At 44.9% G+C, this 21,084-nt stretch overlaps 1 protein-coding gene across 1 annotated transcript; it reads right to left on the bottom strand.

Moving 5' to 3' along the window:
• Nucleotides 1-811: 811 nt before the first annotated feature.
• Hrh4 (histamine receptor H4) lies at nucleotides 812-16,003 on the bottom strand. The gene is made up of 3 exons (XM_021215052.1): nucleotides 15,757-16,003; nucleotides 8,036-8,199; nucleotides 812-1,931 (listed from the first exon to the last, which is right to left on the bottom strand). Exons 1-3 carry the CDS (start codon nucleotides 15,947-15,949, stop codon nucleotides 1,113-1,115), a joined length of 1,176 nt encoding a protein of 391 aa, XP_021070711.1. The 5' UTR covers nucleotides 15,950-16,003; the 3' UTR covers nucleotides 812-1,112.
• Between the last annotated feature and the right edge of the window lie 5,081 nt (nucleotides 16,004-21,084).

Raw genomic sequence — 21,084 nt, 5'->3', positions numbered from 1 at the left:
CGCCCGGCTACATATTTTTTTAAATTTGTAAATGATTACCAACGTCCACTGGTGGCATAGATGGCACAGAGGGTAGTTTGGCCATATTGTGTTCCCATCCACTCCCTCTTCCTCTCTCACCCATATTCTCATCAAGGTAAGTTTTAGGTGAGATATGGAAGCCAGGAAGAGAGGGCAGGAAAAAAAACGGGACAAGAGGACCTTTCAAGTAAGGGTGATCCCCCTGTCCTCACCATCCTCCTTCCTGATGGGATCCTGGGAGGAAGAGCTACAAAAACCCATGAGCTAACCTGGGCTCACTCCAACCCTACTTTTGCCAACTCTAGCCTTGTCACCCCTGCCCGCTAACCACAGAGCTCTCTGACGCGGCACGGGTTCAGGACAGGGGCCGGGCTTCTTGCCCAATTCTTCTTTAAGGGATGATGTTCCAAACTAAACCCATTTGTGTGACCAGAACGTAGAAAACAGAAACTTGGAGCTGGAGAGTGTGCTCCGCCAGGAAGGAAGCTGTAAGTGTGCTAACTTACAGAGGACCCAGGTTCAGTGACCAACACCCATGTTCTGTGTCTCAGAGCTGCCTGTAACTCCAACCCCACATGGTTTGGCCTCTGAAGCCACCTGCATGCACACACACACACACACACACACACACACACACACAGAGACGCGCACACATGCACGCACACATGCACACGCACGCGCACACACACACAGAGACATGCACACACGCATGCACACGTGCACACACACACACACACACGCACGCACGCACACACACACGCGCACACACACACACACAAAAAAAAAGAAACTAACACTACTGGGGGAAACACTGAGTGCAGAAAGAATACAGGCCTAACACAATCAATGTTGTATCAAGAAAGAGACAGAGAGCCCTGAGGAAAATATTAGTAGTTTTGCAGCTCTCAGTCTGTCACGTTTCCTAAACTACTGTTGACTCGTGTTCCACTGACTTGCATGTGGAAGGTTTTTATTAAAGTTTTCAGACATTACATTTTGTGCATTGTTTGCGTGAGTGGACAGAGCAAGACGGAAGCTCAGATCCGTTCAGAGGACAGAAACTAAAGTTGGAACTCGTGAAGCCGTTCTCCTCAAGAAGATACTGACTGGTTCTGTGACGGTACTGGTTGCTTTGTCACACTAAGTATCCTCCAGAAAGCCTTCTGGAAACGTCTGTGACACAAAGGGTACAGAAAGGGATTAACAAACGAGTTGAACCACTGCAGCCAAAAGGCAATGCTGTACCAAACCGATTTGGGACGCTCCGTTCTGTGGTAAGTTGAAAGGACAATTGTGAACAGACAGTACGGAGCCCAGCAAATGGCAAAAGCACTCAGAAGGATAGCAAGTGACCTGGCTAGCTTCCTGCCTCTGAGAAGCTCCACGTGCTCCCTCTGGTGACGCGCCGCACTTTCCGATCGCAAGAAGGAGCCGACTTTGAAGGCAGTGATACTGCTGCTCATGTGCGTCCTTAAGGACATCAGGACGCTGCCCTTTCTTCGAGGACTTTCTGAATGAAGGGATGCAGCTGATTCCGTTGATCCAGGCTTACTTGTCCTGCAAGAAAACCCAGCTCTGTGTGGGTGTCCAGAGGCACTGGAAGCGGTAGTGAAGAATCCAGCGTGGCTGGGGCACCTATTGAGACCCCTACGCTTCCACAGGCTCCAGTAAATCTGTACATTGAAATAAGCCACGGAGATGACAGGGAGCAGGAATTCCAAGAGCGTTGTAATGGCGAGGATGTACCACTCGGTCACAAAGCCAGGCTCACAGTCCTTTGTGTTCGTGCTGTTCTTCCAAGAATCAGAAGCCAGAATCATCGGGCCGTTTGCCAAGAAAGCCAGGATCCAAACTGCCACCATCTGAGCAACGGTCTTCACGATGCCAACGTGTTGGGTCCTGTAAGACACCTACAAGAAACCAGACAACTTATGTGGTTTAATAAAAACATGCATGTTCCAGGGATGTGCGAGAGCTACATTAACTCAGGTGATGTTGGCTTTCTCAATGATTCTCAAGAGAAAACAGCACACAATCAGGTGAAGATCTGAACTCCATAACAAGGCCATGGACACTATCTAAACTAAGAAAGCAGTTTTCTCAAAGCCTGCTGTGGTGGCATGAATTTGTAATCCTGGCACCCGGGCAGGAGGGATGGGAGAATATTTGAGGCCTCTGGCCAGTCTGTCTAGCCTAATTGGTGAGCTCCAGGCCAAAGAAAGACCCTGTCTCAAAGGAATGGCATTTTGTAAGGATGACACCTAAAGCGGTCTTCTAGCCTCTACACACACTTGCATACACACGCGCACACACATGGCACCTGTTCACACATAAACAAATGCATACTTATGCATGAAAAGGGTAGATGGTACCTCAGGGATGATCCTTCTGACCACCACATGCATGCACATATGTGTATACTCATGCAGAGAGAAAGAAGCAAGCAAACAAAGAGGAAGGAAGGAAGGAAGGAAGGAAGGAAGGAAGGAAGGAAGGAAGGAAGGAAGGAAGGAATTTTCCCTGACTCTAACCTGAACAGTTACGTGAACTGAGAACACTCTCCGCAGTTCTCCATCTGCAGCCTAGAACGTGGCAGTATTCTCTTCAGTGAGACACACGTCAGTGTGAGAATGCATCACAGAGTGGACACACTGTTGGACGATGCTTCAGTTAAAGAAAGCATCGTGGTTTGGGGAATTCATGTAGATAAACGTGTAGAGAAAGACATGTACCACATTACAGGGCAAAACCCTTTCTGTACCATAGGCACAGCTTTAAAGCTTTAAAGGTCATGGCTTATCTGATCCTGACACTCAGGAAGAATATACTCAGAGCTGTTTACACAGGAACCCCACGGTGAGGCCAACAACAGAGAACCCTTGCACCACTCCCAAGAGACGCCCCCAGGAAGACACTTGGCCAGGTTGGAGTGATGCTGTGTTTCTGAACACTCTCAGGGCACTTCTATCTCTAAGTGTTTCCATCACAACCAAAACCATAAGGATAAGCCATGTTGAGAGGCATGACTACAGCAGGTGCCAGGGAGTGTCTGTGTGTCTGTGTGTGTCCGTGTGTGAGTGTGTGTGTGTGTGTGTGTGTGTTTATGTGTGTCTATGTATCTATATGTTTGTGTGACTCTGTGCCTACTTGTATGTCTTTCCGTGTCTCTGTTTCTGTGTCTCTGTGTGTATGTCTGTGTGTATCTGTGTGTGTATCTGTGTGTGTATCTATGTGTGTATCTGTGTGTGTATCTGTGTGTGTATCTGTGTGTGTATCTGTGTGTGTATCTGTGTGTGTATCTGTCTATGTCTGTATTTCTGTGTGTGTGTGGTGTGTTTGCGTGAAAGAGTTGTGGTTCTATGTGTATGTGTGTCTGTGTGTCTGTGTCCGATCTATATGTGTGTGTCTGTGTGTGTGTGCTGTCTGAGGGTGACAAAGTCAGACTTCCACAAGGACAACTGAAGTTAGAGTCTGTGAGTGAGTGATACCCTTTGTGATCTTTGTGTCAATTTCAAGACAATCTTTTAAAATTGAAAGGCACATAAAGACCAATTGCTTTGTATCTGGAATAAATATCTCAACTAAAATATCAAATCCAGAGCCCTGCCAATGCCAGGAAGATGATCTACTCCTGAGCTACATCCTGGCCCTTCCTTTTCAAGGCAAAAACTCATTCTGTCGCTCAGTTTGTCCTTGAATTAATCATATAGCCCCAACTGCCCTTAAACTTGGGGTCCTCCTAGTTCTGACTCTTTGTTAGTGCAAGTCTGTCACAGAACCAAGAAGGGTTTTCTGGTTTGGTTGGTTTGGTTTGGTTTTATACTTATTTATTTTTATGTGTATGGGTGTTCTGCCTGCATGTATGTGTGTATGCTACATGCATGTGTGGGGCTCCTAAAGGACAAAGAGGACATCTGATCCCCAAGAACCAAAGATACATTACAGATAATTGTGGACCACAGTATGGATGCTTGGAATCAATCCATGGTCCTCTGCAAGAGCAACAAATGAAAAAGAGGCTGGCATTTGCTTCAATCCTGTGGGCCATCAATCTCTCTGAACTTGTGTGCTTCCTTCCAGCTCAAATGTTCCAGGTTTCTCCCATGCCCCTACTCACAAGAAGAGAGGTGCCAACAACCTCCCCTGGTTGGATCTTACTTTCTCTGTGAGTTTTAAAACCTCACTAGAGCATGTTTTCATATTTTTAAGAGACGAAGGGTGACCCTTTGATTTACTGCACACGCATGCCAATGGCTGTTGGTAAGAGGGAAGTGGTTAATAATTTTTTTAACTTTTTAACCATAAAGAAATGTGGGCCCCCATCCCTTCATACACACATACACCAAACTGCTGGTATTTCTGAGAATGAGCTCAGAAGTAAGATGGCCTGTGATGCTGATCACAGCTTCCACACACAGCCCACTTTCCCATCTCCCACTTCTCAGGACACTAATTAATCCATCATTTGCACTGAGTCTAATGGTTGTAGAGATGGGGACAATACCCAGATGGTCATAAACCTGCATTTAGTTTAATTGCCCTGTTGATGCTTTGTAATGATATAAGGCAATATGCTGGAGATGTTTCTCTCTTTCACTTTGCATAAGGTCAAGTGAGCTAAGGGACATCCCAGGGACCTGGGAAGGGGATGGCAGTCTCATCCTGTCTTCATCTCTGAGGAGCATTCTTGACAGATGACTGTTGGAGTACCACTGGAATCCAGACCCAGGTGACTGCAATGGCCTCTCCGAAATCAGTCTCACCTTCTACAAAGCACGTACACTGCTCAGGACTTTGCTCCCTGTCCTGCCTCCTTCCCTACCCCGGTCAGTCATGTTCCATCTGGGAGACAGGAAGGCCCTCTGGAATCTTCTGGTATTAATAATTAGGTAAGCACCTGTGTTCAACTGAACTGAGTTCCCAAATGAGTTCTACTGCATCCTATCCACAAGTACCTGTGAATGTGACCTTATTTGGAAATATGGTGTTGACAGATATAATTAAGATAGGATGACATCATTTTGAACTTGGGATCACCTTGATCCAGTAATGACTGGTGTCCTTATAAGAAGAGGAAGAATAAATAAAAACCACACATTCCCTCTGATTTCTGCCTGTGAACAAGTAGCTGTTGAGGTGCATGCAGCCCCTGGGCAGTGGCCACCATTCACTCATTCTCACGTGGAGATTCTTGTCATGCCATCCACATTGTGCTGGGTGCCCATCCTGGTTTACAGCCTTCATCTTTGGCCACATGATAGCAAAGAGTTGCTGTGAAGTATCTCCAAGCCAAAGATGGCCCATGAGAAAGCTATGGACATCTTCCCAGAGACTTCAGAGAGAGGGCAGCCTCCCTGGCATTGAACTTGTAGCTTCCAGATCAAAGAGAGAGTAATTCCTGCCACACAGACCCTGCTGCACTAGGGATTCTCGGCCGGTCCCCCGACACTATTCATCATGGCTTAGATTTCATTGCAGTTTCTCTCTTCATATGAAGGCAAAGGAAGAATCTTCTCTCCTGACTTTCATCCTAGGCACACTCTCTCTATGCTATCGCTGACTTGGCACCAGCCGGGGTCTTGGTCTGTTCCCTGCCAGGTACATAACCAGAGACCGAATGTTTCCCCTTGCCAGTGCCTCTCCCACCAACACTGACTCTGCTTCTTGGGATCTCCGAAATAGCTCTCTAGGTCGCTGGGGCTAGCTGCTGCCAAACCACTCAGCACTCCCAAATTTCCACTGCTAGCTGGGGGCGCACTTACTAGCCCATGCTCCACCTTTCCCCTGGAGCTCAGTTAATTTACGGCAAAATGGAAAACACCAGACAATCTTAGTTTAGAATCAAACACAACCACTGGGTGTGGAATCTATCGTCCTAAACTCATTAACTATTCTATGTTAGAAATCTTCTGGTGGTGGAATCCGCCACCAGATCTAACAGTTCTCAGTCCCCATGGTGCTTCCTACTGTTCCTGCCTCACCATCCAAAAAAAGAACTTGGTTTCTTCTCCATTCCACCTTCCTCTCTCAGATCCGGAAGGCCCGCCTCCTCCTCGCCCAGTGATTAGCTTCTTGCTGTCTTTATTATTAATCAATTAATTAAGGGAAAATTCCACTACACAAGGCCCATCTTCATCACCCACCGTTAGCCTGGACCTTCCAGAAGACATCCTTGAACAACAAACATTATGGCCACCTTCGATGAAGTTTCACTTTCAAAATTATGGGCATATTTCTACTTCCTGGGCTGAGGTTCCGGTTTCTCGTCACTATCTCCTCTACTTACAGCTTCGGACAAAACTGAGTTTCCTATGACCCTGCTTGAGAGCCATCAGGAGTATTGGATTTATCCCCACAAAGTACAAGTGCATTCTTAGCTGCCCTGCCATGGTTGACATGTTTCACATGTAGAGTCTGCCCTGTGCTCAACTCTGTTCCTAGGAATTGAGTCCCAGCCACCTATATCTTAAAAAATTGGTGGCCTTCACTGCCAGAGAATTTCTTAAAACAAAACTAGTATGAATATAGGAAGCGCGCGTGCACACACACACACACACACACACACACCACCGCCACTGCTACCATCACAACCACCATCACCACCACCACCACCACACACTTCACAAATCATCGAGGTATTCTCAACAGCATAGCTAAGAATACCACAGGTACTACAAAACTAAAAAATATTATTACTGGGTCCTGGATAATAAATATTTGCTGTTCCCTAACCTTTAATAGGCAGAGTCGCCCTGCTAATGTCAGGGACTGGGAAGTGATGCCCTGAAGTGGAACTGTCTATGTTTTTTCAGAGTATTCCGTGAAAGCAAAATATGTGTGTCTTTCTTGAATAACAACAGTATTTTATAATCTCTTTGTTCCAACACTTTATATTTTATCTAACCTAATGTCTTGTCCTCTTGGGTACACTCAGGCAGGAGCATGCCAGTCAGAACTCGACACATATGTCTCTGGGTATGCCTCCGTCTGAATCACTACCATTCCTAAAATACTTATGTCTGTATCTTAGCACTTAGGTGCATGGGCCATACAGTGTCCCCCAAAGCTTTGTGATCCTAAGGTTCAACAGTTAAGTGAAGTCGTCAAAGGTTGCAAATGCGGGTTGAGGAGGCGCTTGCTCAGAGGGAAGCACTTATCAGGCAAGCGTGAAGACCTGAGTTCAGACCCCCAACACTCAGGAAAGGCCAGGCTCCAGCAGTGTGCGCTTAGAACATCTGCTGAGGAGAGAGAGGAGTTAAACACAGAAGAATGCCCTCAAGTTTACAGACAGGCTAGCCTGGCACACACAATGGAAAAACAGCAAACCTCAAACAAGGCGAAAGATAAGAACAACACCTCCCTCTACTGCTCTGTCCCTCACCCCCCCCACCTTCCTATCTCCCAGATCCACTCTTCTGTTTTTTTGTTGGTTTTTTTTTTTTTTAAGGTCACGAATCACTGCACCACAGTTCTGTGGCTGCATTCTAACCACACCCTATTTTCTCCTTTATTCTATTGCTGAGAGGCTTATCTTAAGAACTGCTGCTAACTCACTGATGAGGCTATTCCAGATTTTGTCTAAGTTCAGTTTTCTTGCCGTGCATCCTAAGCTGGCCCTGCTGTATCACCATCTTCTCTTTGGGAGGGTTCAAAATCGATTTTCTCACCCATTCACTAAGAGATTCTTTCTAGTTGCCCACAGAGTACTATCTTGAGAGAAATACTGAGCTTGCAACTTAGCCATGGAATAGAGATTGGAATCTCACAGAGAGCCAAGCTACAGAAGACTCAGTTAGCACTCCGCATAATGAACCCTGAATTTTCTTTGATCCTTTCTAGCCCATTTCAAACACTGATAAAGTTAACCAGATCATGCAGAATAAAAGTCAGTGGGTTTCATCCCTGGGACTCATCTCCAACATTCCCAGTACAGGGTTAGGTGCAGTACAGGCCTAAGGACCCAGAATGTACAACTGTAGTCTTGTAAGAAAAATGAATGAACATTGCGACTTACAGCATTTGAAACTGACTGGTATCGATCGTAGCTAATGAGGACAATATTGTAGACAGATGCGGTGCACAAAAGATAGTCAGTAATGAGCCAAAACATACAGATTCCACTTCCAAAATTCCAGTTAAACAACGCGTGAGGGATGTACAGAGGAATGGAGATCATACCTGTACAAGGAGGAAATTAATTAAAAAACAATACTGGACCAGCAAGATGGCTCAGTAACTGTAGATGCCACAAAACTTGATAAATCCCCCAAATCCACATGGCACAGGAGAGACCCAACTCCTACAAGTTGTGCTCTCACTTACATACGCAGAGCATGACATGCTGTGGCACCGCTGCACCCATGGACATGCATGCACACACATACATATGCACACATGCACACACGCGAACATACACACATGTATAATCAGCTTTTTAAACATTTAAAAACTATACACATAATTGACTACAAAAGAAAAGTACATTCTAATGGATACACCATAGAATGGCGTGTCCATATCCACTGAATATAGCTCACTTATTGTTACTATTTGGATAACTGTCCTTCAGAGGTGCTTATGGAAAGTTTGGTCTTCAACGTGGTAGGACTGGTAGGTGCTGCAGACCTGTAGAGATGGAGCCAAGTGTGAGGCTCTTAGCTCGCCGGAGCATGCGCTGGACAAAGGTGCAGAGCCCAAGTTCCTCTTCCCTATTCTAGATGTGGTGCTCACCCGCACACGTGCTCCCAACCAACCATGTAACACCATCAGGAGCCAAAGCAACGGGCCACCCGAACTTGGATTCCAACTGCTCAACACTGATCTCAATTGTTTCTTTCTAAGTTAGCTGTGCCAGGCATTTTGTTGTAGTAATGCTGTGCCAACAATGTTAGATAAAAATACTGTTGGTATTTTGTCAAGATCTGTACACTGATATCCCCTATGCATTCTTTAAATGTTATTTTTAAAATAGTTGTCATGAGCAAGCTACCTACCGGTGGGTACTCCTTATCAATTCCCAAATGAAGCAGAGATCCTAACCGTTATTTCCAGCCACTCCATCACGATGCATACGGATGTTCTCTGCGGTCCAACCCAAACATGGCGGCAGGCCGCCCTCCCACAGTAGTGCCTCCAGCAGCAGCCCTGATTTTTACATCCTGTTTCCTTTGAAACATTGTTCCTCCTAGAATGTCTTCCTCGTTCCTGTTTTCTGGGGGAGATCTGGTCTTACACTAGGCACATGAAGCTTCCTCCTCCCCTCTTCTCTCTAGGAAAATGTGCTTTCCTCTGCCCTTCCCCCACACTCTGTCCTTGGAAGCTCTCTGACTGCTGAGATCCCTTGGTCATTTACACTCTCAGAAATTTTGCTACCTTTTTCTTTTAGTTTTTTGTGCATAAAAATTGTATGTAATAAAGGGTTTCACCGTGACATTATCAGGCATGAAGATATTTTTATTGTGCTTTCTCCTTTATCTCTTGCCCTCCTCCTGCAGGACGGTTCTCTTCCTGGTCAGTCGTGTGTGTGTGTGTGTGTGTGTGTGTGTGTGTGTGTGTGTGTGTGTGTTTTCCTCTCTATCTCTCTCCTGGGAGCAGCCCCCACCCCAGTAGCTGGGATTACAGGCCTGTATCACCAAACCTGTTTTCCATTCCTATATGTAGTTATGTAGTTCAGATAACTTGCTAGTTTTGTGTTTCGGTTATGGGGTAGGGTTCGTTTATTGAGATAGGATCTTGCTATCTAGCCCAAGCTGCTCTCGAAATCACTGTAGTTTGGTCTGTCCCCAAACCCGTCATCCTCCTGCCTTAGCCTTCTTCTGGGTCTTGGGCTGAGATTACAGGCATATGCTACCAATTGTTCTTTCAATGATCAGTAAGAGTCTCTGTGGTAACTTTCATATCATCAGTTGGGGCAGGGGCGGGAAGGGCAACTCGGGCACAAAGTAGAACTCCAAGATTACCTGAGGTAAATCAAAGTACCTGGAACTGAGGCACGGACATTTTGGTTCATCGTTGTGGCTTTCAGTGCTCCTGACACATATATTTTCCACCTCTGTATTCATGTCTTCCATGGAAGACATGAGTAATCACTAGACACTACTGACTTCAAGAATAAAGAGAGAGATCTGATTTAAACTCTTTTCCACACTTTTCATAACTCTGTGAAAAGGGATGTGTTAAGGTTTCTAGAAACTGCATTAAATAATAGTTGGCCACCTCTTTTTTTTTTTTTTTTTTTTTTTTTTTTTTTTTTTTTTTTTTTTTTTTTTTTTTTTTTTTTTTCAAGATAGGGTTTCTCTGTGTAGCCCTGGCTGTCCTGGAACTCACTCTATAGACCAGGCTGGCCTTGAACTCAGAAATCTACCTCTGCCTCCCAAGTGCTGGGGTTAAAGGCGTGCACCACCAACCACCATGCCCAGCCATACACGCTTTCTTGCTTGAGTGCGAGCCTTTCCCTGAACCTGAAGCTTGCTAATTTGGCAGCCAGACCTGCAGATTGGGGATTGAACCCTTTGGTTTGGTAAATCCCTGCTGTCTCCATGGTGTTCTGGTATAGATGGCCTGTTTTTGGTTCCACTCTCTATGGAACAGTGGTTCCATAGAACAAACAGTTTCAGAAAATCAAACCTGAAATATCTCTGAGACAGGCCTGCTTGTACATGTTCCTGCCAAATCTGCTCTGGAAATTTACAAGGCCTTTTCCATGGCTAGAGCAATGAGCCTTTGGCATGTGTGCTTAACACACACACACACACACACACACACACACACACACACACACACGTGCATCAGGAAGGTAAGTGGCTTTGCCAGTCTTTGTGCCTGTTTGAAGTGTGCAATTGTTACATGAATGAATGGAAGACAGTGGGCAAGCCTAGTTTGCTTTAAAATCAACACCAGTGTGTTGTTGCCCTTCTGTCCAAGCCACCAAAAAAACTGCTACCTCCTCCTTAAGCAAACAGCAAGCAAAGGGTGAGAGGAAGCAGAGATGCAGGATGACGGAGAGTGCAGAGGGGCCACACTGTGCGCTCATCCCTCTCCCTGTTCTGTATGGTGAAGCTCTAACATTCTCAAAGTGGCTCTATTGAGAGATAGAACCTCTAAAGGAAAGACTCGGGGTAAACGTGCCACAAAGGTGGAGCCCTGATTCAATAGACTGATAGTCACATAAAAGGAGACGGAGTTTGCCTCTCTTCACACACACCTCTCCCACCCATGTGAAGCTGCAGAGAAAAGGCCACAGGGAAGGGAGACTTCACTAGGAACCAAATTTGGTAGAATCTTGACCTGAGATATTTCAGTTTTTAAAATGTGTAAAAACGCAGATTCTTATTGTTTAAGCTTCCCAGCCTCTGGTATTTTGTTACAGTAGTCTCAGTCTATACAGAAGCCAAGAGAGAAATCCTGAACTGAACTGGTATGTAAAGATATAGATATAGTAGCTCTCTCTTGTGAGGCTATGCCAGTGCCTGGCAAACACAGAAGTGAATGCTCATCTATAGGATAGAATACAGAGACCCCAATGGAGGAGCTAGAGAAATTACCCAGGGAGCTGAAAGGGACTGCAACCCTGTAGGTGCAACAACAATATGAACTAATCAGTACCCCCTGAGCTCGTGTCTCTAGCTGCATATGTAGCAGAAGATGGTCTAGTCGGCCATTGTTGGGAAGAGAGGCCCCTTGGTGTTGTAAACTTTATATGCCCCATACAGGGGAACGCCAGGGCCAAGAAGTGGTAGTGGGTGGGCAGGGGAGCAGGGTAGGGGGAGGGTATAGGGGACATTCGGGATAGCATTTGAAATGTAAATGAAGAAAATATCTAATAAAATAATTTAAAAAAAGAAAGAAAAGGAAAAAGATATAGATCTAGATGTGATACATATAGATATACATATAGATACAATACAAAGCCAACAAAAAACTTCCCACCCTATAAAATTGTTCCAGGCTTTGTTGGCATCAACTACATTTTACCTCTGAAGAGACTTTCCTGACCATTCACCATATGGCTGATAGGGTATAAATGCCCATGGATGAGAGCACTGGGCACACAGTGCCAATTTAATAAGCATTTCCTTCTATATCTATACGCACAGTGTGCTAGCTACTTTTCTTATTGTTCTGATCAAATACTGGACAAGAAGGAATGTAAGGGCGGTTGGGTTCATTTTGTCTCACGGTTCAAAGGGGTACAGAGGTCACAGGCAAACAGGACTGTGTCAACAGTCAGGAATCAGAGCCCATGGGAAGCAAGATTGGAATATCGAACCTCAGGGCCTGTCCCCAATGACATGCTTCCTCAGGAAGTCCCCAACAGCACCTCCAGCCAAGGACAATGTGTTCAAACGCATGAGGCTGTGAGGGACAGCTCACCCTCACCACAGCTGATAGTGTTCAGATGAGAGCACACCACGTGACGGCCTTCTCTGTCTCATCGACATGGGGTCCAGCACAGCAGGCTCATAGGCTCTTCTATGTCTTTACTTCTCTATAACAAATTCAGTCTAGGAAGCTGGCTAGCTACTTGGCTACCACAAATTTAGAGTCTCTACAGGCTCTGGTTCTGAAACCTCAAAAAGTGCACAGAGCAAGGAGGGACCACAGTCCCAAAGGCACCCGAGGACCTAAGCATTTTGCCATTGCCCCACAGATCTAGAGCTTGGTCCAACCACAAAGATGGCTAGCCTAGTAATTTGGGGGTTGGATGGATGCAAGATGGCTCAGCAGGTAGAAGTACCTGCCAGCAAGCCTGGATTCGTGTGATGGACAGAACTGGTTCCTGATGGTTTTCCTCTGGCATTTACATGCTCCCTGTGGTACAGCATCGACCCACACACTAAAGTCAATCAATTCAATAAAAGCATTAGTAGTAATGATAATAATGGTAGTAATAATGCTAAGTGTCTGGCTTCCAGCTACAGAAAACCTCTCCTTCATGCATCCCGCCAGGCTCAGAGCTCACCCTTGAGAGGATAGCAAGAGAAAGCACACTGGCAGAACACTCAGATCTTAGTCCACAAAGCTCTCAGGGACTGTCCCATTTCTTGTCCCATGTTGAGTGTTGTGCTAACAGAGATCTCCAGAAGAAGGTGTCAGGGCACAGGAAGCATGAAGGACAAGACCGCCAGATGACACAGGGCTCTTGAGCTAGAGAGACGGCTCAGTTGGTAAGGTGGTTTTCTTGCAAGTAGGCAGTGAGTGTATCCTAATTGGTGAGTTATGGGGCAATGAAAAACCTTGCCACAAAGGAAGTAGTTACTGCTCCTGAGGATGACACATGAGGTTGTCTTCTGGCTTTCACATGTACATGTACACATCCATTTTCAGGTACACACACATGCACATGTGCAGGCACACACATACAAGGAGCTTGTACAAACACAGACATATCTACACAACTGTTTGTTTGTCTTGTTTGAGATATGTTCTCACTATGTAACCCTGACTGGCCTTAAACTTAGAAATCTGCCTGCCTTTGCCTCCTGGGAGCTAGGATAAAAGGCATGGACCACCACACTCAGTCTGCATGTACACATTTAAAAAAAAAAAAACTTTGTTTAACCTGCCCGTGACTTCTTTCAGCAGAAACGAAGCTGCTCCTGGCCCATTTTACCAAACAAGCACATCTACACAGCCATTTCTCAGAGATCGGTCACATCTCCTGGCTACGGTGCTCAAGCCTCGAATGGAAGTGTGTCCTCTCTCAGCGCCGCACCTCACCCCTCCCTACCACCAGGCTCCTCGTGGTCTCCTCTCACTGCGCCACAGTGCACCATCTCTTTAAGGGCCAAGTGTTACTAAAGGCTGTAAAATCCTGTGAGGGAAAAGGAGATCTGTGTTTTCATAGCAGACTGCTTTCTGTGTTTATACACACTTGTACACGTGTGATGTGAGCATGGAGAGCAAAGTAGAAGGATCTGCAGCTAGCTGAGGATGTTAGCTGGAGGATGAAATTGAAGGAAGGGGTGGGAAGATTGTTGACATAATTAAAGCACACACACAAATAAACATATCTATATGTACACATATATATATATATACATATACATATTTATAAATACATATACACATATAATTTATATTTATATATTATATATGAATATAAATATATACATATACATATATAGATATAGATAGATATAGATACATGTATAGATATAGATATAGATAGATATAGATACACACACACACACACACACACACAATGTAACTCCTTCTGTTAACGGTGAGGCTCCCGGGTTCAATTTCTACCACTCCATAGATAGATAGATAGATAGATAGATAGATAGATAGATAGATAGATAGATAGATAGATAGATAGATAGATAGGATAGACAGACAGACAGACAGANAGATAGATAGATAGATAGATAGATAGATAGATAGATAGATAGATAGATAATTGGCTAGCTCTGTTTATCTGTGGCCTGGCATTTCTGTTTGGTAAGCTCCATTAGATTTTGACATTACTATGTGAAGGCCTTCATCGTCCAGTTTCAGCCCTAGCTTCTTCCATCCAACCGTTTTTTCAGCAGCCAGCCTGCAGCACATGCCACCTGTGCCACGGCTGAGTCTTGGCACTCTCTTCCCCATCTTCAGCTCTAGATATCCTATCTGTCCTCGGGGTTACACTAGGGGTGCCACAGTCCTGTAACCAAGTGTACCTCCTTCTGCCCTGAGTGCCCATGGCACCTCCCATCATACCCAAAGGTCCTGTGAACTTATCTTGCATTCTGTGCCATTGGAGAAAGAGACAAACCCTCTCTGTGGATCTCCTGGTTAGCTAATAGTACTGGAATGACCAACTCTCTTAATATTCACTGTGTATGACGCATGCATTGGTAAACTCAGTCTGAGTCAAAACATTTCAGCCAAGAAATCAAAAGAGAAGGGGACTGATGTCTGCCGAGGAACCACTGTGTTTTGGGCAATGAACGAAATGTCCTCTGAATTATGTTTTGACATAAGCACAAGCATTACATAGCTATGAAGAAAAGAACTGTGGCTATAGCAAGAGACAGTCTCCTAGGAGCGCCCATGAGATGCATCGGTCCTCTGAAGGACTCTAGTACCTATCTGACCAACAGGAAGAGGGGAGAGCAGAATGCCCATCAGGTAAAACACCAGGCTCACAGAAGAGATAACAATAAGGGAGTGAAAATGATTTTTAAAAAATGTTTTCAAAGAGAGGAACCTGGTTTCTGTGAACTCTTGCGATAACATGATGCTCTGGAACTCTGTCAGATGTAGAGCAGCTGATTGCTGACTGTGTCCGATTCCATGCTACACAGGACACTGACCAACCTGTTCCTGTCCCTGTCCCTGTCCCTGTCCCGCTGCCCGTACCACTTCTTGGTCATGCTCACTTCCAGCAGGCACGTGATTCTTATTACTTCAATACTGGATACAAAGGAAATGATACTTACTAAGGGAAGAGTACTTGTAATTCTAAACAAATTAAAAATCGCCCTGAAAACAACTTAACTGTGACACTAAAATAACTTTAGAACTATTCTGAATTCATTTATTCTAAAAACAAAACAAAACAAAAAACCTGTTTTCAGATAAAAACTTCCCCTAATATCCATAGGTGTAGTGTTTTTTTTTAAAGTGTCACACATCTCCTTCCCAAAGTTCTAACACTTTAACTTTTCTTCTTGGCCCCTCCAACCCATACGGTCCCTGGAATTACACGACTTTAAGTTTGATAATTTTAAATAAAGATACATAACTTACCCACGAGGAAGTCAGAAATAGCCAAATTAAGAAAAAAATAATTACTTCGATGTCTAAGGTTTCTGTCCACCACAAAGGCTAAAACGACCACAGCATTGCCTACCATTATAGCAAAGGCTAATAGGGACATTAAAAATGCCAAGGGCACTTGAGCAGCTGGTGGCAAGCTGCCAGTACTGTTAGACTCCAACATCACACCAAATGATGGCCAGTACAGCAGATCCACTTGGCCAGGCAGTCTTAATAACCAGACACCTCTTACATATAGTCCCCTACTCAAAACAGCAGCTTCAAATCTACTGGTGAGTTCACACTACTTCCTGGTTATTGATAACCATCAACTTGTGGTAGCAATTTCCCTTTAACTGACAGTGAAAAAAATGTTTTCACAAAACAGAGAAGTATTTTTTTCTTAAGCAATGCAATATCTTCATCCATCTCCCAAGTAGAGAGCAATATTATATAATATCTATAAAAACATAGTTTATACATCTTATGGGCCATAAGCTGGAATTGGGTGAGATTCATTTTTTTAAATAAAGATCCAACTAAAAATTCTCTTCTGACCATAAAAAGGAACCAGGGGTTAAGTTTCACTCTGTCTCTAAAATAACCTATAAAGGGAGCAGGGGACAAAGGGACAGTTCTCCCTGAGAAACGGACATTGAGAAGATGCTTGCAGGAGTCTTCAGAGCTGGTCAGAGAAGGGAAATAAGGATAAGAAGTCTAACAGAGCCTCTGAGCTGAGGGGGTGGGGCTGGGAGCTGCAGGACCAGAGCGGGATGTGAACTTCAGAGAAGCCCAGAGGTGATGCAGGGGAAGATGAGCCGGAGTGGTACACAGTGACTACATAAGGCTGCCCTGTGCCTGCTCCCCTTGGCCGGATGAAAGCCTTAATCATTGCTCGGGCATTGTTTAGTACATTCAAAAGAGCCTGCTTAGCCCAGAACTAAGCATTTCTTGGATTCTGAACAACAACTCCTAAGATCAAAATCTATGAGGATTACATTTTCTTCAGATAAGTTCAATGCACCCCTAAATGCAATTCAAGAGTGTATGGAGGTGGCAGATGCTTGTCAGTCCAGCACTGATGAGAGTGAGGTAGGAGGATTGATGTGAGGAGGCAAGGCCAGGCTACATACTGAGTCCCAAGCTAACCTGTACTACAAAGTCAGAAGGCACCTCAAAAAATAGAAATCCAACCCAAAGAGATAAAACTTGCAACTTATATCAGGCATTTTAAGAAACAAGCTAAGAAACCAACCCATAATAAGAAACAAATCAGTCCACTGAAACCAATTAACCCTTGTTTTAAAAAGCTAGACATGACCCCCAACAATGGGCAAAGAAACGCATTATTGGTGGTGGTGTTCCTATATCAGCCAGGGGCAAAGCAGATGGCAGTCCTTTGTTCATTCGAGCTACATAGTGGGAGAGCTGGCCCAGCCCCTCACAGGCTGTAGCACTTGGGAGAGTAGGCCCTATGCCTTGCCTGGACAGCGCAGTAGAGTGGGTGCGGGTGAGTGGGCTTCCGAGAACATAAGAGCAGGAGAGTTGACCGTGCCTCTTGCAGATGATGGCATTGGGTTACCTTGCTGGCACAGTGAAAGATCATCCTGGTGGTTCAGATAAGGGACATCCAGTGTGCTGACCAGCTCAGTTGCCGTGCAGGCCCAGATCCAGGCCTCTGAGTTGACCCACCCAAAAATCTGTAAAATCTGCACATGATTTGAATGTGTAAAGGGCTGGATCTGCTGATCTCCATGACACAAGGTGGCAACAGGATGACCCAGAAGAGTCCCGATGAGGATCCAGTATTGATGATGTCACAGAAGCCAGAGACCTCAGACCAGACCAATGACCCATTGCAATGAACATTTACAAGTGTGGACAGAGAGGTAAACTGTGGGACACACTGTGACACTATAGCTTCCACAATGAGATATTTCTATGCTTTGGTTGTTAATGTTGTTGTTGTTGTTGTTTGATCATTTGTATGTTTTATTTTGGTAAGAATGTTGCAAGGGCAAAGGGCAGATATGAGGGACTGGGGAGACAGATGAGCAAGACAGGGGTGAATGATATGAAACTCACAAGGAATCAATAAAAAGTTAATTTTAAAAAGTGGTGGACATGGTGGAACTGAGACAGGCAGACTCCTGGGCTCAGCAGCCAGCCAGCCTTGGGGAACTCCAGGCCAGTGAAAGACTGTGTTCTAAAACCAAGAAGGAAGGCCCCTGAGAAACAAACAGCAGCTGGGGTCAACCTGTGCTCTTTACACACACACAGCACTCTCATACACATGTACACACATGCAAATATGAACACATGCACTCACACATACAGAAATAAACTACACAAGGACCGTCATATAAAATTAAAAAACACAGCACAACACAACAGTGAGAACAGTAAGTGTGGTAGTTGCCACTCTGAATCCCAGAACTTAGGAGGTCAAGGCAGGAAGACTGGAAGTTTAAGGTGCTGATCTTTTGCTACATAGAAAGCTTAAGGTGAGATAAGATTACAAGCGATGCTGTCTCAGATCAAAATGGAAAAGGTGTATTGTTTTGTTTTGTTTTTAACAAAATCTAAAATATAGGTGGTGATAGGGCATATAACCTAAACTGGAAAGTCACAAATGCCTCCAGATTGCTTGTTGAGAAGAGCCTATGCAGAAATACAGTGAATGGATGTGACGTTTTTCAAGGATGAAGGGGAATAAGAAACTCTCCAGTAGCCTACATTTGGGTTTTTTTTTAAAATGCCTTAATATATTGTATAATTTTTTTTCAATTAAAAATATCTTTCCCAGTCAAACCAAAATAGAGCTGGGGGTGCCTAAGCAATGTCAGCCCTTGCCTTTCTAAGCAAGAGGCCCGGGCCCAGACGCCAAGAACCTTCCTGCCGAGGGTCCCTTGCCAGCTCTTTTGTTGCGGTGTGACAGTTATCAGAAGACATTATGTGTATCATTCTCTACCTAAATGCAAAAGCTCCACCCCAACTGATGGACTAGAGCATCCTAGTCCTGTGCCTGCGCCTTGGCAGGTTGGGCCAGATCGTGAAACAATGAGATCATACCATAGAAGGTAATATCCCTTTCCCAGTACTTATCCAAGATGGCCCTTGCCGTTGGGAATGAGCCAAGAGGCAGCCGTAGTCTACCTCTCCTCTCTACTGGCACTATTATCCACACAGTGACTTAGCCAAAGGGATCTACAGATGTTGTGAGTACTTTTAAAAACCACGCTCCCTCCTTGCCCAGTGCCACAGCCTGCGCTGTGATCCAAGATCAGCAGCCAGCAATGGCCCTCTTACTCAGCCCCCATGGCTAGCCTTGCCAAGCTGTCCCAGTCTCACTCGTCTTCACCAAACCAATAGCTCCGATGCTTTTGCTGTGAGTTCTGGGAACTGCACTCGCTCTCCACTGGCCAACCACTCTGCAGCTGGCTCCTCCAGTGTCTGCCCTGCCTGTGCCTTTTCTCCTGCCCACCTGAGTTACCATAGATGGAAAACACCAGACAGTTCTAATACTTAAAAGCCAGCAAGATAGCACAAGTGCTGGGCACAGAATCTACTGCACTAAACTCATCAGCTATCCTAAGTCAGCATCCCACGAGTGGCCGAGGCCGCCGCCGGTTCTAGTCAACCCCAGGCCTTACATGGTAATACTGCTCCTTTCCCAAAGCCTGGCTGAAAATATCTCTCTCTCTCTCTCTCTCTCTCTCTCTCTCTCTCTCTCTCTCTCTCTCTCTCCCTCTCCCCACTCCTCTTCTTCCTAGGACCTGGAAATTCCACCTTTTTTCCTCTGCCCAGCAATTAGCTTCTGTGTCTGTATTGACACAATCAAGAACCAATTAGGGAAATGACACCCCCACCTACATACAGAAGGAATGGCTTGGATGGCCATGGCAACTGGAGATGGATTCGTAGAACTGAAATAGTCAATGAGCTGGAACTAGTTCTTGAAAGGATGCTACAAGGGAGAGTCTCACATGAGGTTGCTGGAAGGAAATCCGTGATGAAGAGTGACACCCTCTCTACCAGTTGCCCCTGGAAATGCAGGACACTGTTTTCTGAAACCTCTTCTTTTGGAGAACCACAGGGAACATTATAGCAGCCAACTCAACTAAGACACACATGCTGCCAAGAATGGTCTAGAACCCCAAGACAGACAAGCAGGCAGGAGCTCTGGCTGAAGCTAGACAGGCCAGCACTCACAAAGCTCTGTCTGTGATTCACATTTCTCTGAAGCTGTTGTTGAAGACCTAAGTTGGGAGTCAAGCCCTGGAAACACATGTCCACCTCCAGCTGAGAACACAGATAAACAGGAAGCCTAAAGGATGTTAGATGCCATTCACTGTATGGAAAGGTTAAGGAAGGGACAGGGTAAAATGGTAAAAGTCCATCCTCTGCAGGTCCTATGTGTCAAACCCTGATTGTAAAAATAGTTCTTCCTCTGTTCACGTGGGTAGAAAGCCACAAGGAGATAGAGAGATAATTGGGACACTTAGATAATTTAAAAAGAAAATTGGGATCACATTCATGATAGTGAAAAGTCAGAAATCCTATGTGGGTGGCTGTGGGAAATGTGACACTCTAAACAAATACCTTGACATTCCAGTTTATTCCTTAGTCACAAAAAAGAAAGACCACAATTAATGTATTCCCAAGCCTTCTGCACACTGAGGGCTCAAACTGCATCTGAGATATAAACCTTGCTTGTATGGAGGAGAGAGCCTTGTGTGACTCGGCTGAACTAGATGCTTACTTACCTCATGACAGTGCAGGTCCAAGGAGCACCAATTAGAGACAGCAGCTCACTTGACCCCACCCACATCTCGCAGGATAAATATATATGCCTCTTTACAGAATGATGGACATCACAAAATGCATTGTTCATTTACCTCACTCAGTTTTCACTTTTACACACACACACACACACACACACACACTCATTCTTTTCCCTAGCCTTTCCTCTTCTATGATCCAATATAGTTAACTCTCTCCTTTCACCGTCCATCTCATGCTGTGTCATGTCATAAAAGCCATGTATTGTGTACATTTGCCATCCGCTCAAACTCTGTTCTATAAGCAAGAAAAACTGTCAATAATATAAGAGAATAAAATTGAAAAAGAAATTAGTACACAACATCAACAAGTTGGCTGCTCCAGAAAATTTTAATGTTCTGAGATAAGGAAGCCTTGATAAGGAAACCAAATATGGGCTGGTGTACTGGATAGCTTTGTGTCAACTTGACACAGCTGGAGTTATCACAGAGAAAGGAGCTTTAGTTGGGGAAATGCCTCCATGAGATCCAGCTGTAA

This window comes from Mus pahari, chromosome 15, assembly GCF_900095145.1.
Source record: "Mus pahari chromosome 15, PAHARI_EIJ_v1.1, whole genome shotgun sequence".
NCBI classification, from domain to species: Eukaryota; Metazoa; Chordata; class Mammalia; order Rodentia; family Muridae; genus Mus; species Mus pahari.
This window is presented reverse-complemented; position numbering and strand designations above follow the sequence as displayed.